This window comes from Rhinolophus sinicus, linkage group LG11 (assembly GCF_036562045.2).
Source record: "Rhinolophus sinicus isolate RSC01 linkage group LG11, ASM3656204v1, whole genome shotgun sequence".
Taxonomy (NCBI): domain Eukaryota; kingdom Metazoa; phylum Chordata; class Mammalia; order Chiroptera; family Rhinolophidae; genus Rhinolophus; species Rhinolophus sinicus.
The window spans coordinates 39,717,873-39,730,857 of record NC_133760.1 but is presented as its reverse complement, the minus strand read 5'-3'; the positions used below and the strand labels follow the sequence as shown (position 1 = coordinate 39,730,857).

At 44.8% G+C, this 12,985-nt stretch overlaps 1 protein-coding gene across 1 annotated transcript; it reads right to left on the bottom strand.

Annotated features, from left to right (window-relative positions):
• Positions 1–1,105: 1,105 nt before the first annotated feature.
• CFAP20 (cilia and flagella associated protein 20) lies at positions 1,106–12,880 on the bottom strand. The gene is made up of 6 exons (XM_019754728.2): positions 12,549–12,880; positions 4,064–4,143; positions 3,232–3,343; positions 2,456–2,644; positions 1,989–2,099; positions 1,106–1,549 (listed from the first exon to the last, which is right to left on the bottom strand). Exons 1-6 carry the CDS (start codon positions 12,630–12,632, stop codon positions 1,544–1,546), a joined length of 582 nt encoding a protein of 193 aa, XP_019610287.1. The 5' UTR covers positions 12,633–12,880; the 3' UTR covers positions 1,106–1,543.
• Positions 12,881–12,985: the final 105 nt, after the last annotated feature.

The window sequence follows — 12,985 nt, the reverse complement described above, 5'->3', positions numbered from 1 at the left end:
CATACCACTGAGTATTTATCTGAAGAAACCCAGAACATTACTTTGAAGGGATATGTGTATCCATATATTCATTGCAGCATTGTTTACAATGGTCAAGATATGGAGGCAACCCAGGTATCCACCAATGGATAAATGGATAAAGAAGCGGTCCATATATACAATAGAGTATTACTCAGCCATAAAAAAGAATGAAATCTTGACATATGCAACAACATGGATGCACCTAGAGGGTATTATGCTGAATAAGTCAGACAGAGAAAGACAAATGCTGTATGATTTCATTTATATGTAGAATCTAGAGAACAGAATAAATGAACAATCAAAACAGAAACAAGTTCATAGATATAGAGAACATTTTAATGGTTGCCAGATGGGGGGCATTAGGCGGATGACGGCGAGGAGGGGATAAGAAGTACAAATTGGTAGTTACAAAATAGTCATGGGGGTATAGTATAGCATGTAGAGTATAGCATGCGGAATATAGTCACTATATATGTATATATAGTGTTAGGTGGGTACTGGATTTATCAGGATGATCACTTCATAAGTTATATATCTAATTACTGTGTTGTACACCTGAAATTAATATAATATTGTATGCCAAATAGAATTGAAAAATAAAACATTTTTTTTAAAAAGTGTGAGTGGTACAAGGTTTTAGTTCTCTCATGTCATTATTCCTGTAAGTTCCTAAATACAAGGCAAGTACTTTATCTGGAGCTCCAACAGGGAAATGGCGACCTGTGCCAATGCTAAGGGACACTGGCTGTGCTGATCGTTACAAAAGGGCATGAGGCTCCAACACGATACCTTCAGAAGGTGTTTAAGACCAATCTGGACTACATGCCATTTTGTCTTGAGCTCAACTTAGGACACAACCAGCCCCAGTAAGATGCCTCTACCAGTCATACACTATTCGTGTTCTTTTCCGTTTAGTCTCTCTTGGAAGTTGCTCAAATCAGTATCTATAGACCTTTCTCCTTCCGTGCTCGCTGCAAATTATTTCACAGCATGCCCATATGGGATGTTCTTTGGAAAGAGATCTCTTTTCATACCACAAAAGAGAAATGTCACCATTAAGAAAGACGCAAACTGAGAACAAATGTACAAACCAAGAATATAACATTTTATTCATTTCCAGATTATGACTATTACATAGCATATACATATATTTCGATAATGTATAAAACAAAAAACAAACTGTAGGAAGAAATATTGGTCTGAAATTGCCTTATGGGACATCTTTAATTCTGTAAGTTCGTGGTAAGTGGATCTCCCCACACTCTGCAGCAGGCAGCAGGATAAAGTCCAGCAGTCACATATCACATATCACAGGACGGCTTATCCCCACTGTACTTATACGATGCACTTATGGCATTACGACATGGTCACTGGTGTCTGCGACAAGGCACACCAAGTAGTAGATACAAGAACACAGCATAGTGAACTAATACAAATATTTGTTTTTTGCATTGTCCTTCAGATAGTTTCCTTTTTAAATTAAGAGTCAGGACCAGGGTCTATCCCTTGAGTTGCATTCCAGTTATTGCTGGAGGAAAACAAACCAGAAAAGAGCCATCAGTTTAAGATATCAGAGAACAGCTGATTGGTGCCACTAACCCCTCCCTCTGTGACAATGGAAGGATGCTGAGCCATGGGGAAATGCAGGCCGGTCAGCACCCACCATCGTGTCAGAGGAGACTGGTCAGTGGATAGCAGTTTGGGGCTGATAAAGGGGATTGGATGGAAGGCTGTGAGGAGGGGCAGGACCAGCTTGTGCAGGTGGAGGGAGCAGTAACAGATCTTTCCACAGGAACACCCCTGATTCAGTGCCGACGATGGAGAAGACATGGGATCTTACAATGGAAAGACACTCCATTCTCCCTGTTGACAGAGGCTCCACAGCTGAACTCTTAGAATAGAGCACTTTCCAGCACTCAGCCTCCCCAGCTCACTGTCGGGGCTTCCTCAGAGGAAGGCTGGCTTACCTTTGCCTTGTTCTGAACTGGGAGATAGAGTTTGAACTCTGCTGGCAGCTCGTCTTCTGAGTAGAGTCTGTCTGAGAAGTAAACCCGCCGGATGCGACAGTTCGCGTGGATCTGTGGATGCAATACTTATTCTAAGAGACTAAACATGATTGTCCTTCCTCATTTCCTGATTGTCCTAGAGCCCCCCTTCTCCTCCATGGTGCTGTCAGCGCTTCGTCCCGTTTGCATCTCCTCGGCTTGGCCTGGGTGATTCTGACAAGGGGGAGATTCTGCTTACCGTTTTCTCCCACCATATCCAAGGAGAATCCTGAATCTGTCCTGGACACCCCTGAGGTCAAAGCCCACAGGACAGTAACTTGGGAACTTGAGCCAGAAACCCACACTGTTCTGTCATACGGCAACCAAGCCAGTAACAGACAGTATCCCCTCGCCCATGTGGGGCTCCATGCGGAGAAGGCCCCCGGTACCTGCACTCTTAGAGTCTCAATGTAATTTGTGCCGTATGCTCGCCGAGTGAAGTCTGACAGGTTGAACTGAATCTGGTTCCAGCCGTCGTCCAGCCGCATGGGCATGGTACAGATGAAGGGTTTCACCCGGGTGGTGCTCTGGTAGTTACTCGCCCGAAACCGCCGACGCACATTCTTGTCGTCTAGGACCTTTGAAACGTACGCAAGAGTCACTCGCTCCGTCTTGGAAGAAGCAAATAATCTTGGGAAGGCAAGGATCTCAACTCTTAGTTTCCCAAGGCTGAGACCCAGGGGAGAATAAACACACCAGGCACAGGTCACACTGGACACAGATGGCCTGGAAGTAGCAAGTTTATCTTATTTGTTGCCAAGACAACACCAGCCACGTATGACGTATGACATACTCATCAAGCTCTCAGACCATAGAATAATTTCATAAACATTCTTCCCTTTAAAAAATAAAATACTACGATAACCCAGTATTAAATGGTTACTCCCCAAATGGACACGACTCTAACCCGTAAGCTTTAACATCTTGTAGCTATTGATTAGATTTTCTAGCTGCTTACTGTGTTTCTTTAAAAACCTGGCATTAAATTATGACTTCCAATACCACATTTATGTCATAGTAATAAGGGCTGCGTGACGTGTACAGCAGAGGCAGAAAAGACATACGAAAGCATGACGATACTTCCCTAGGGCCCCTTTTCCCTATACGTTGACGTGGCACCTGTCTGGTACAGCCAAGACTGTAACCGTCATGTGCACCAACCTACCTGTACTTCAAAGGTAAAATATTTCTTCAGGTTTTTGATAATCATGACAAGGAAGGGAAGTTTAATTCCCAATGTTTTCTTTGGGTCTGCAGGACATGTGATGTATGTGGTGCTGTAGAAAGAGGAAATACCAGTAAACACACTACTTAACTTTCCCTTTGTGGCCCGCACAGAAATGACACACGGCCCGAGAGGACAAACTGGAAGGCATGGATAAGATCCAGATAGAGCAACCAACGAAGCCCTCCACTCTGAAGTCAGCTAATGCTTTGAAAAATGCTGGACTCGGAAACAAACGCTTCACACAGGACTAGACATCAACAATAAAATACCCAAAAAGCAAAGCCAGACCAGTGGATCTGAGGAAGTTCTTCCATTGAGAGAAGATTCAATTCTGGTCCAAGAGAACAAACAAATGATAGAAAATCGAAACTAAGACCCCTGCGGCACTGGAAACCAGAGTGGCCACCAACTGGATGAGTAGTACAGCATCTCCCCACAACCCTGCCACACACACACCTTGGTTAAATATTAATGATAATAGTAGCTAATACTTACATAGTGTACACTATGTGCTAAGCAGATTCTAAGTGTTTTATACACATTCACTTATTTAATCTTCACAATAACCCCATAAGGAAGATGCACTATTATCATTATCCCCATTAAACAGATGAGAAAATGAAGGCCAAGGGGATTAAGTAACTCGCCCAAGATAAGCTCTAAGTAGCAGAGCTGGATGCATGCGAGGCAGTCGGACTCTGCAGTCCATGCCACTCACCTCTGTGATGTTCTGCCTCCCTGTCTCTGGGAGAACAGAGTGGCCACCTACCTGACATTGGTTCCTTCGATCTCTAGCACCAGGGACTGGATGTCATTATCCGTGATTCTTTTGATGTGGCCATTCCGCACCTATAAGGAAGAAAGTGAAACCGTTTAGTACTGGAGTATTTGGCAACAACTTTACTAAGGCTTTGAAGGCTGAATAAGACCATTTAAAGGAAACCACGGTGGCCCAAAGGGCATGACATAGAAGTTTGTGACGTGCTATGTTGAAGCTTGTATGTAAGTAACCCATGCTATGCCCGCTCTATACAGGGTCCTAACAACCACTACAGGAACTGCAGGTAACGTGGCGATCTGTAAATCAGGATAAGTTTCTTCCCAAAGAAATCAATTCAATTCAAGCTAACACTTACTGAGTTCCTACCAGGCACTAGAACACTCATATGCATCCTCTCACTTATTTCAACAAAACCACAAAGTATGTGGTATTGTTTCCGCTTTACAGATGTGGACATTGACTCGCAGGGAGTGCAAAGGACAGCTCCTAAGTAAGAGGCTCAGGAAGAGCACCCAGGCGCCCCACTGCCTCATACTGCCGCCTCACACTTCTTCAGCTAGAAAGGCCAAATGCTGAGTGTCACTGAGGAGCAGGGGGCAACCAGAAATCTAAAGCATTCTTCCCCAGGTTTAGTCCTACTTCATGCTTATCTTCTTCTCCCTAAGTTTCTACTTTTTCAAGTATGAACTCAATCCCATCTGTGCGCCACGCAGAAGCCTTCCACAGCATTTTGGGTCCACACCAACCTCTTTTCTCTCTGATCTGTTTTTCTGGTTCCTGCAGCCCAGACTGCAACATTTAGCACTTCATCCTACATTGTTTTGTATTGTTTGCTGCCTGTGTAGGAGGTACATGATGAGAAGGAAGCAACATTCAATACAGATTCCCCTCCCAAAATACGTAGGGAAGAAGAATTATCTTCGAGCTATAAGCTCTTAAGCACCAAATATGGACAGAGCACAGATATACAACGATAATTCTGAGACGGGGCTGGACGGTTAGGTCTGAACGTATTAACACACGAAACAGATCAACCAGGTTTAAAACAAGATTCATCAGAAGACAAACGTGGTCTTTTTCTAGGAATAGTGAAAACGGCTGTGTTGGGCCGTCATATTCAATGACAGTCATCTGGCTTTCCATGAGATTTGCGTAAGGGTGAGAATGCAGGTTCGAATCTGATAGTTGTACTTTTCAAAACAGATTATTAATAATATGTCATTCTGTTTTTAGAAATCAGCCGCTGAGGTCTGTTACTGTGAATTTGATCCACGCGTGGTGTGCTTGGTGTCACCCAGGCGACAGCTGATATCGCTGCCCATCTTTTTCTGAAAGTACAAGCTCAAGGAAAGGGATCAAGTAAGGTACTAAGCATCGTTTGCATTTTCCACGATGCTTGTACTGTGCCAGGCATACAGTAAGCATTCAAATATTTGCTGACTTCTGGAATTTGTCTCCGTAAGAGTTGGCATATATGAACAGTCAGTCCCAAGGAGGATTTTTTAAACATTCCTGGAGAACATACCCACCACGGACTATTACAGGAAACCAGAGATCCTGGGGCATATCACAGAGTCCGTCAGTCTGTCGGCAGGAAGATGCTTTCCCACAAATCACCCCTTGGTACCCATTGTCAGAGACAGAGCGCTGGGTGGGTGGGCACCAGACCTCTGCAAATGTACCATTTCTTGGGTTCTCAAGACACAAAAGTCACACGAAATGCTTCTCAAACAAAGCTAGTGACACCCAATGCCCTCCTAAGCGGCTTTGGATTCTAGGCCTGTTTCCAAGGCAGATTAAGGAGACCAAGGCTTGGGTCTGTATGGCACATGCCAACACTACCCACCTCATTCCCCATATAAAAGCTCCCCACCGAAGTGGTGAAGGAGGAATTAATCAAGAAAGTATTTCCAAATAATGTGATACAGTCACATAGATAAGAGCTGGCAGTATTCTAACAAGATGCAGACACTAATTTTGTAACATACTATGAATTATTCTCTGTAATATAACTTCATTCTTTTTTTAAAAAAAAGTACACAAGGCAACACTCAAACAGATGGTTAAATTGAAAGGATTAAGTAATTAGGGCCCAAGCAACATGTTGCAATTTATCCAGCACTGTTTGAAAGCAAGGCCTCAAATCCTACAACCCCAAAGGTCTCTCTGCCAGAGTCAACAAGAAGACTCCCTCAGCTGCAGGAAGCCTGGCCAGATTTCACAGGGAGGAACAGGGAACTTGCCTGCTGTCCATCTCAAAGTTGAGAGCAGATGACTTCACTCTAGCAAATCCGACTATTCAGGTCTTTACAGAAGAAAACAGTGCCTTGCATGCATGCAGAAGCCAACAGACTGGAGGCCAAGACAAACTCTGTATGTTCCACTGCTTCTGCCTCAGAGACAAGCTTACTTGCAGGTGGACTTTCCAGTACTTCCCAAAGAGACATTTCTTTCAGCCACACATCAGCAACCACACTTGCAAATTTAATTCTTAAAAAATTAATTAATGTAGCCGCAACACAAAAGAACTCAGAGGAAACAGGGCAGCTTTTTCAAAGGAATACCCGTCAGTCTTTCTAGAGTTTTAACCTGGCTTGGGTGAGACAAGCTAGAGCTTTGCCCAATGAGCAAGTTCAGTCCTCAAAGAAGAAAAACACAAGTATTCTTATATCACAAGCTGCCAGAACTTTGAAATCAAATTGAGTTGATTTGTTAGTAAATTATAATTTTTCTCTTTTACTAAGTTCAATGGGCTGCAAATGCAAACTCACTGAAAGAAAAGAGTGGGGTGGGGATGGGGGTGCAATTAATCAGAGATATGAACACGTAAAGGGTGGAAAACCTCCCCAAAGCTCTTCTCAAGCTAGGAAGGGGAAAGGGGGGTGGGCAGTTTGGGGCAAGGCTTCCTAACTAACCTGGCAATCCAGCTGTTACTGTTTTAAATGGTAAAGGTCTTACAGGAAGCAACCCCCTCTTCAGTCCAGCTTCTTTCAAACGCGTATCACAAGATACTGGCCTCAGAAAGCATCAGCTTCCTTTCCTTAGCTTCTTCCAGTTCAAAGGTCACCGCCAGGCAGGCCTGGCTTTGAAGATAAAATGAACCGGTCAGCATTTATTGCTCACGGTGAAAACAGGTTTTATTTCACTTTTCTCTCTAGATTAGCAAATGCCAATTATTTTTGACTTATTCTTTTGTTACTTCATGACACATTCCCACTGTCAAAATGTGGCCTACAGTGTTTTATTCCTCCATAAATAAATAAATAAATAAATAAATAAATAAAATATATAAATAAAGCCAACTTTACATTTTTTAAATTTCATGACCTCCCCCCACCCCCAAATCTATGAGCTGGAGGTACATTAGGAACTTCAGAACCCAGGTTACGAACAATTACAAATCAGAATGGTTCTCAGGCTCTGCAGACACCAAGGAGGGAACCACCAAGCCAGTCTTGCAATCCCTCTCCCAGGCTTTCCATGGTTGCTGGGGCAACTAATAAAGAACACTAATTCTCCCCCCCCCCCCCCTTCAATGTAAGCCCCAGGGAGGAGGGTCAAGCTGAGGGGAAAAAAATACTACTGGGATAGGGAGGAAGCTGGCCCATGCTCTGTATTTCTACAAGTGCTTTAAAAATAACATATGAGTTGTATCCATTCCCTACCCCCCCTTTCCTTTTTTCTGGCTCCACCCACTTATCCTGGCAGACAGCTGAGCCCTCAGCCATCTGGCATCCTAGTCTTAATGACACATGTTCCAATTTACATCAAGCCATTAGAGCTGTCCATTTCAGCAGGAACGTTTCTGCTCAGGGCTAGGGGCTGGGCTCTAAGTCAGAGAACAGGCAGAGGGAGACCTCTGTGGGGAGAACTGGGCATAGCTCCGACTCAGGGTCTCCGCCTTGCAGGCTCCCAAGGGTCACACTTCTCATCCTTTGTTACACTTAATAGGGACCATCCAGACAGCAGACAGGCAACTCCGGGCATATACAACAACCCCTTCGGTAACGTAAGGACTGTTATGTGCATTGCTAACCGGTCTCTTCCTAACAGTGCCTTGAAAGCGGAAGTATAAGTAAAACCCAGGCCTTCGCCCAATTATAGTAAAAGCTATTACTCAGAATAATGAAGAATGTCGCCCGACCCACCCAGGGAAAGTCTGAAAAAATAGTTTCACTACACCTTCATATCCAAGTGCTCTCAATTCTACTATTGGAAATTGCATCAGTTTAACACGAAGCAACAACATTTACTAATTAGAAACTAAGGTGTGGGAACTTTTTTCAGGAGACTTTGTTCATGTTTTAAATTAGGAACAGGGAATGGGAATCTAATACTATCCAGCAACAACCATAAAAACTCTGGCTCTGATCTTTAGTTTGGGAATCGGGGAGGACCGGCAGCAGCTGAGAGACAAGGCGAGAGGAGAGAAAGAGACGCGTGTATGAATTAACATTTTCATTTAGTAGACTTTTAAGGATATTATCAGTAAAGACTGAAAATGATGTTTTACACAAGCACAGTAGGAATAGAACCTCCTGGAATTTTCTTTACAAACCAGAAGTAATGTTTACATTACACATAAAAGTCCTTTAATAAATGTAATATTTGCTGGACCCAGAAGTTAAGGAACATTAAGAAACCCCTAATTTCTCCTGAGCTCTTGGTTTGAAAAATTACAAAGGTCTCTATCAGGAAGCTTCCAGTCTAGCCAGGAATACAGATCTTAAGAGGTTAATTTCAAGTATGATGAAAAGTAGAGGTTCTATGAGTGAACAGAAATTAACCAGGAGAAGTGCCTTTAAGCTGTGACCTAGAGACTTCCGTGGAGGTGGAGGAGGGGATCCCAGCAGAGGGACCAGCAAGTACAAAGGCCGGAAGGGGGAGAGAACAGGATTCCTTTCAGCTCCGCAGGAGGTCACTGCTCAGCGGCCACCTGGGGGAAGGTGAGCCTGAGAACTGGCTGACCAGGCACCCACCACCTTAAGGATTATGGATGGGAAAGCCATGGCTCCATGACTAAGTAACTGTAATGTCAGAAGTCTGGTTTTACTGTCATTCCTATTCCTAGGCATCTGCACATCAGGCTCAATTACACTTCTTTTTCTACTCTTGTCCTCAGTCCCCTGCCCTGCTGGTATGCCATAACTCTGTTGCTAAGCCTTTTATATACATCTTCATTTACTCTCCATAACCATGAGAAGGTGGCACCACTGTAAGATGAGAAAACCGGGTAGTTAAGTACTTGCCAAGGTCACACAGCAGAGGACATAAGACAGAGCCAGGACACAAAGCCAAGGTGTCTCATCACACTCCAGCAGTGGGGTTTCCACATAAGCTACCCTTCTCCCCTTAAGGAACTGTAATCTAGAGGGAGATGCTTCACTTAAGCTCCCAATGAAATGAGGTTTAAGTTGAGATTTGTAAAATGAGATGGGGAGAGGGGCTGTGAACCTCAGAGTGATGGATAAACGCAGGTGTTACCAATGTAACCACACCCACAAATATGGAATATGCAAATTCACTGGTATTGAGACCGAGCCTAAATTTTTCCAAGATTAGTCTTCACAGAAAACAAATTACAAGAATTCTCTCTATATAACTCAGGAAGGAGAATAGTAAAGTTTTGTGAATCAAAATAACTAATACTAGGTGCCATAGCCAGTATGTACCTACCAGCAACGGTCAGGGTCATTTCTAGATAATGTGGACAGTCCTTCCTGCTCTCCATCAAGCTCTGCCCTTATCACAACTTTGCCTTATTCCCGGGAGCAGGGAAAATATCTTCTTTAACTTTGTATTTCCCCAAACCCACATGATACCTGTCACTTAACTGTTGCTCAATAAATCCGATAAGTAGATCAATTTCTAGTGTTTTTCCGACCGGGCTGGATTCCCAACACTGAGCACTTTATAACACAGGTGAGGAAAGGCACACATACAATAAAGCCTATGCATCTGGCCCCAAACTTTCCCTTTTCTTCCCTTTCCTTCCCTTGCCCCAGGGAAAAAAATTCACTGCTAAACACTTTTGAATCTAGTCTAAACAAGAAGAGTAGAAACATAATTAACTTTTCCTATTATAAGAATTTTGCTTAAAATGAGTGTTCTTGGCCGGCCCGGTGGCTCAGGTGGTTAGAGCTCCATGCTCCTAACTCCAAAGGCTGCCGGTTAGATTCCCACATGGGCAAGTGGGCTCTCAACCACAAGGCTGCCAGTTCAATTCCTTGAGTCCCGCAACGGATGGTGGGCTGTGCCCCCTGCAATTAGCAACGGCAACTGGACCTGGAGCTGAGCTGCACCCTCCACAGCTAAAACTGAAAGGACAACTTGAAGCTGAATGGCACCCTCCACAACTAAGATTGAAAGGACAACTTGACTTGGAAAAACGTCCTGGAAGTACACACTGTTCCCCAATAAAGTCCTGTTCCCCTCCCCCCCCCCAAAAAATGAGTGTTCTTCTAAAGGTTTTCTTTGCCAAAATGTCTGTTTTATTCCATGTAAACCTGCCAGTTGCTCTAACAATGTTTTCACCTGTGTTTATGTCATCAGGGTACCATCCGACCTCTAGTGGCGTTGTTAAGGGACACAGGGCACCATGGTTACTTTGCTTTTATATTCCATGTGTAAACATGTTGACTAGTCAAAAAAAAGCTGCACTGGGAAAATAAAACACATTACAAAAGATCAAGCCCAGAAGGGTTAAAACGGGCAATTCTGATAAGTTTCCCTTAATAGAAATGCAGAGGCCTCCCTACCACTGGAATCCCTTTCCATGTTACCAAGTTCTCTGCCTGACCTGCTCTGAAAACCTCTCCTCTTAGATCAAGTCCCATTGTCTATTTCAATTGCCTTATACTGACACTTTGTTATAATTCCAAGTTCAAGTGGCAAGCAAGGCCCCTGTCTTCATGTCTTCTGACAGCCGGTAAGAAGGCAAGCCACAGCTGGGAAGCCTTACAAAGTTCTTAGAGTTTCCTGGTACACTCAATCCGGGTTCTCTTTGGAGAGGTACAATTTCAGAGTTTATAATGTTTTATTCTCATGTGAACAAAACCATGCAACCGAAAACCTCAGTAATGCAGGAAAAAAGTCAAGGAACTGCTTTCCTGTGTAAGACTCTTGGCATTAGCTCTAGCTTGCAGATAGAATCATTGTGAAAGAGCAGAGTCGGTCAGGATTTTTCACATATGCATCAAGCCCAAACTTATTATATTCAAATCTTTCAACTACCTTACAAAAATGACATTATGAACACACCACCCTCAAAGCTGCTTTCAGAATGCAGAACTCCCTAGTGGTGACAGGCAGAAGGCTGTCAGATTGGGTTCTCTCCCCATCTCTAGGAGGCCCCAAACTTTCATCTGGATAATGGAAGACAGAAATTGTCTTCTGAAATGAAATCCAAAATTCTTGGCTTCATGACCAATAAACTGCTTATTTAGATCATTCCACATCCATCTCTATAAAAACACCATTCAACAAACCCCCTTTCTTCCTTCTCCCCCCAGAGGAGAGCAATACTGTTATACCCTCAATAACCAGCCTATCTTAACTTATATTCAAAAAAGGGTACAGATGTCCGGGAAGTTGCTTGAGAAATGAAATATCACTGGAATAAAATGCAGACCAACTCACAGACTGCTAGACACACAGGCCCCCTACACAGCATCTCCAAAAAGTGGACAGGTCCTCATCTCCGTGGGCTAGTGGAAGTATCATCCTGTGGACGCCTGAAGATAATGAGGCCTGTACGTGGCTGTGAGTTCATTCATGCAGACAAGACTTGATCACCATTTTTTGCAATTTTCCTGATGGAGAAACCAAGCACTGAAGGCACAGCACAGACCCCAAGTCACAAGAAGTGTGGATGGAACAGGTGCCAAAGGCCACCACATTCTGACTGATTTGGAATCAGCGAAAGGAAGGAAGCAAATAAATCAACCCCAAACATAACTGGTTCTGGCTATACGTCTACGTGTAAGGTTGTCTGGAACAAAGGCTCTGTGTTTAGGGCCCAGCACCGCGCCTGGCACAAATTATCAGTCAATACTATTTGTTAAATCAATGAACAGCAGTTCCTTTCATCTGTTTCCAAAACAACCTCGAGTAAGTTTCTGAATTGCATGCTATGAGACAGGCACTACGTAGCAACCCCACTATAAAATGGGGAAACCGCTGCTCAGAGGAACTGACTGACCAGGTGAAGTCTGCGGCGAGGGACCACTGACCTAACCACATCACGGCCCCTGGACACCTAAACCCCAGCCACGCCTTCCCCACATGTACCCCTGTGCTTACGCCCCCACCTCGCGCCTCGGTCACATCAGGCTGGGCACAGGACACAGCAGCGACCGCCTGGCCTCCCCCAGGCCCCAAGTCGACACGTCTACCCGCCACCCGGTCCCCAGCCTCCGGGCAAGGAGGGAGCGCGGCCCTGCACCCTGCCCCGCCGCCGCCCCCAGTCCGCTACCTTTTTGTCCCATATCTGCAGGGGCTTGCTGCCGATGCTGTAGAGGATAGAGAGGAAGCCGCTCTGGAATGTGTTTTTGAACATCTCGCAGGCGGCCTTCTCTTCGGCCGCGCCGCAGCGACCTAGATATGAGCGCCAAGTGGCGAAGGAAAAACAAGGAGCCGGCCTTGGTCCGAACGAGGGATGCTGCGCTGCTGACCTCCGCACCGGCAGCCACCGACCGCTGGATGTGGACACAGGACGCTACGTCCCTGAGTTTCAGCTCCCACAAGAACCACGCTAACCTAGGACCTAAACCCCAGTAACTGCCGCGCGCGCCACTCTTCTTGTCTTAAATGGAGGCTGTGGGCCGCCCGTCTCTTAAAACGGATCCCTCCGCCTACTTGAGCCCGCCCCCTGGGAGCGCGGGGGCCAATCCCGCCCCAGGGCTCACGGAC

Coding starts and splice junctions, on each gene's coding strand:
- CFAP20 (XM_019754728.2), bottom strand. CDS start 12,632: ATGTTCAAAAACACATTCCAGAGCGGCTTCCTCTCTATCCTCTACAGC. Junction 3,344..4,063: donor ATCGAAGGAACCAATGTCAG/GTAGGTGGCCAC, acceptor CTCTTTCTACAG/CACCACATACATCACATGTC. Junction 2,100..2,455: donor TTGAGACTCTAAGAGTGCAG/GTACCGGGGGCC, acceptor TTGCATCCACAG/ATCCACGCGAACTGTCGCAT.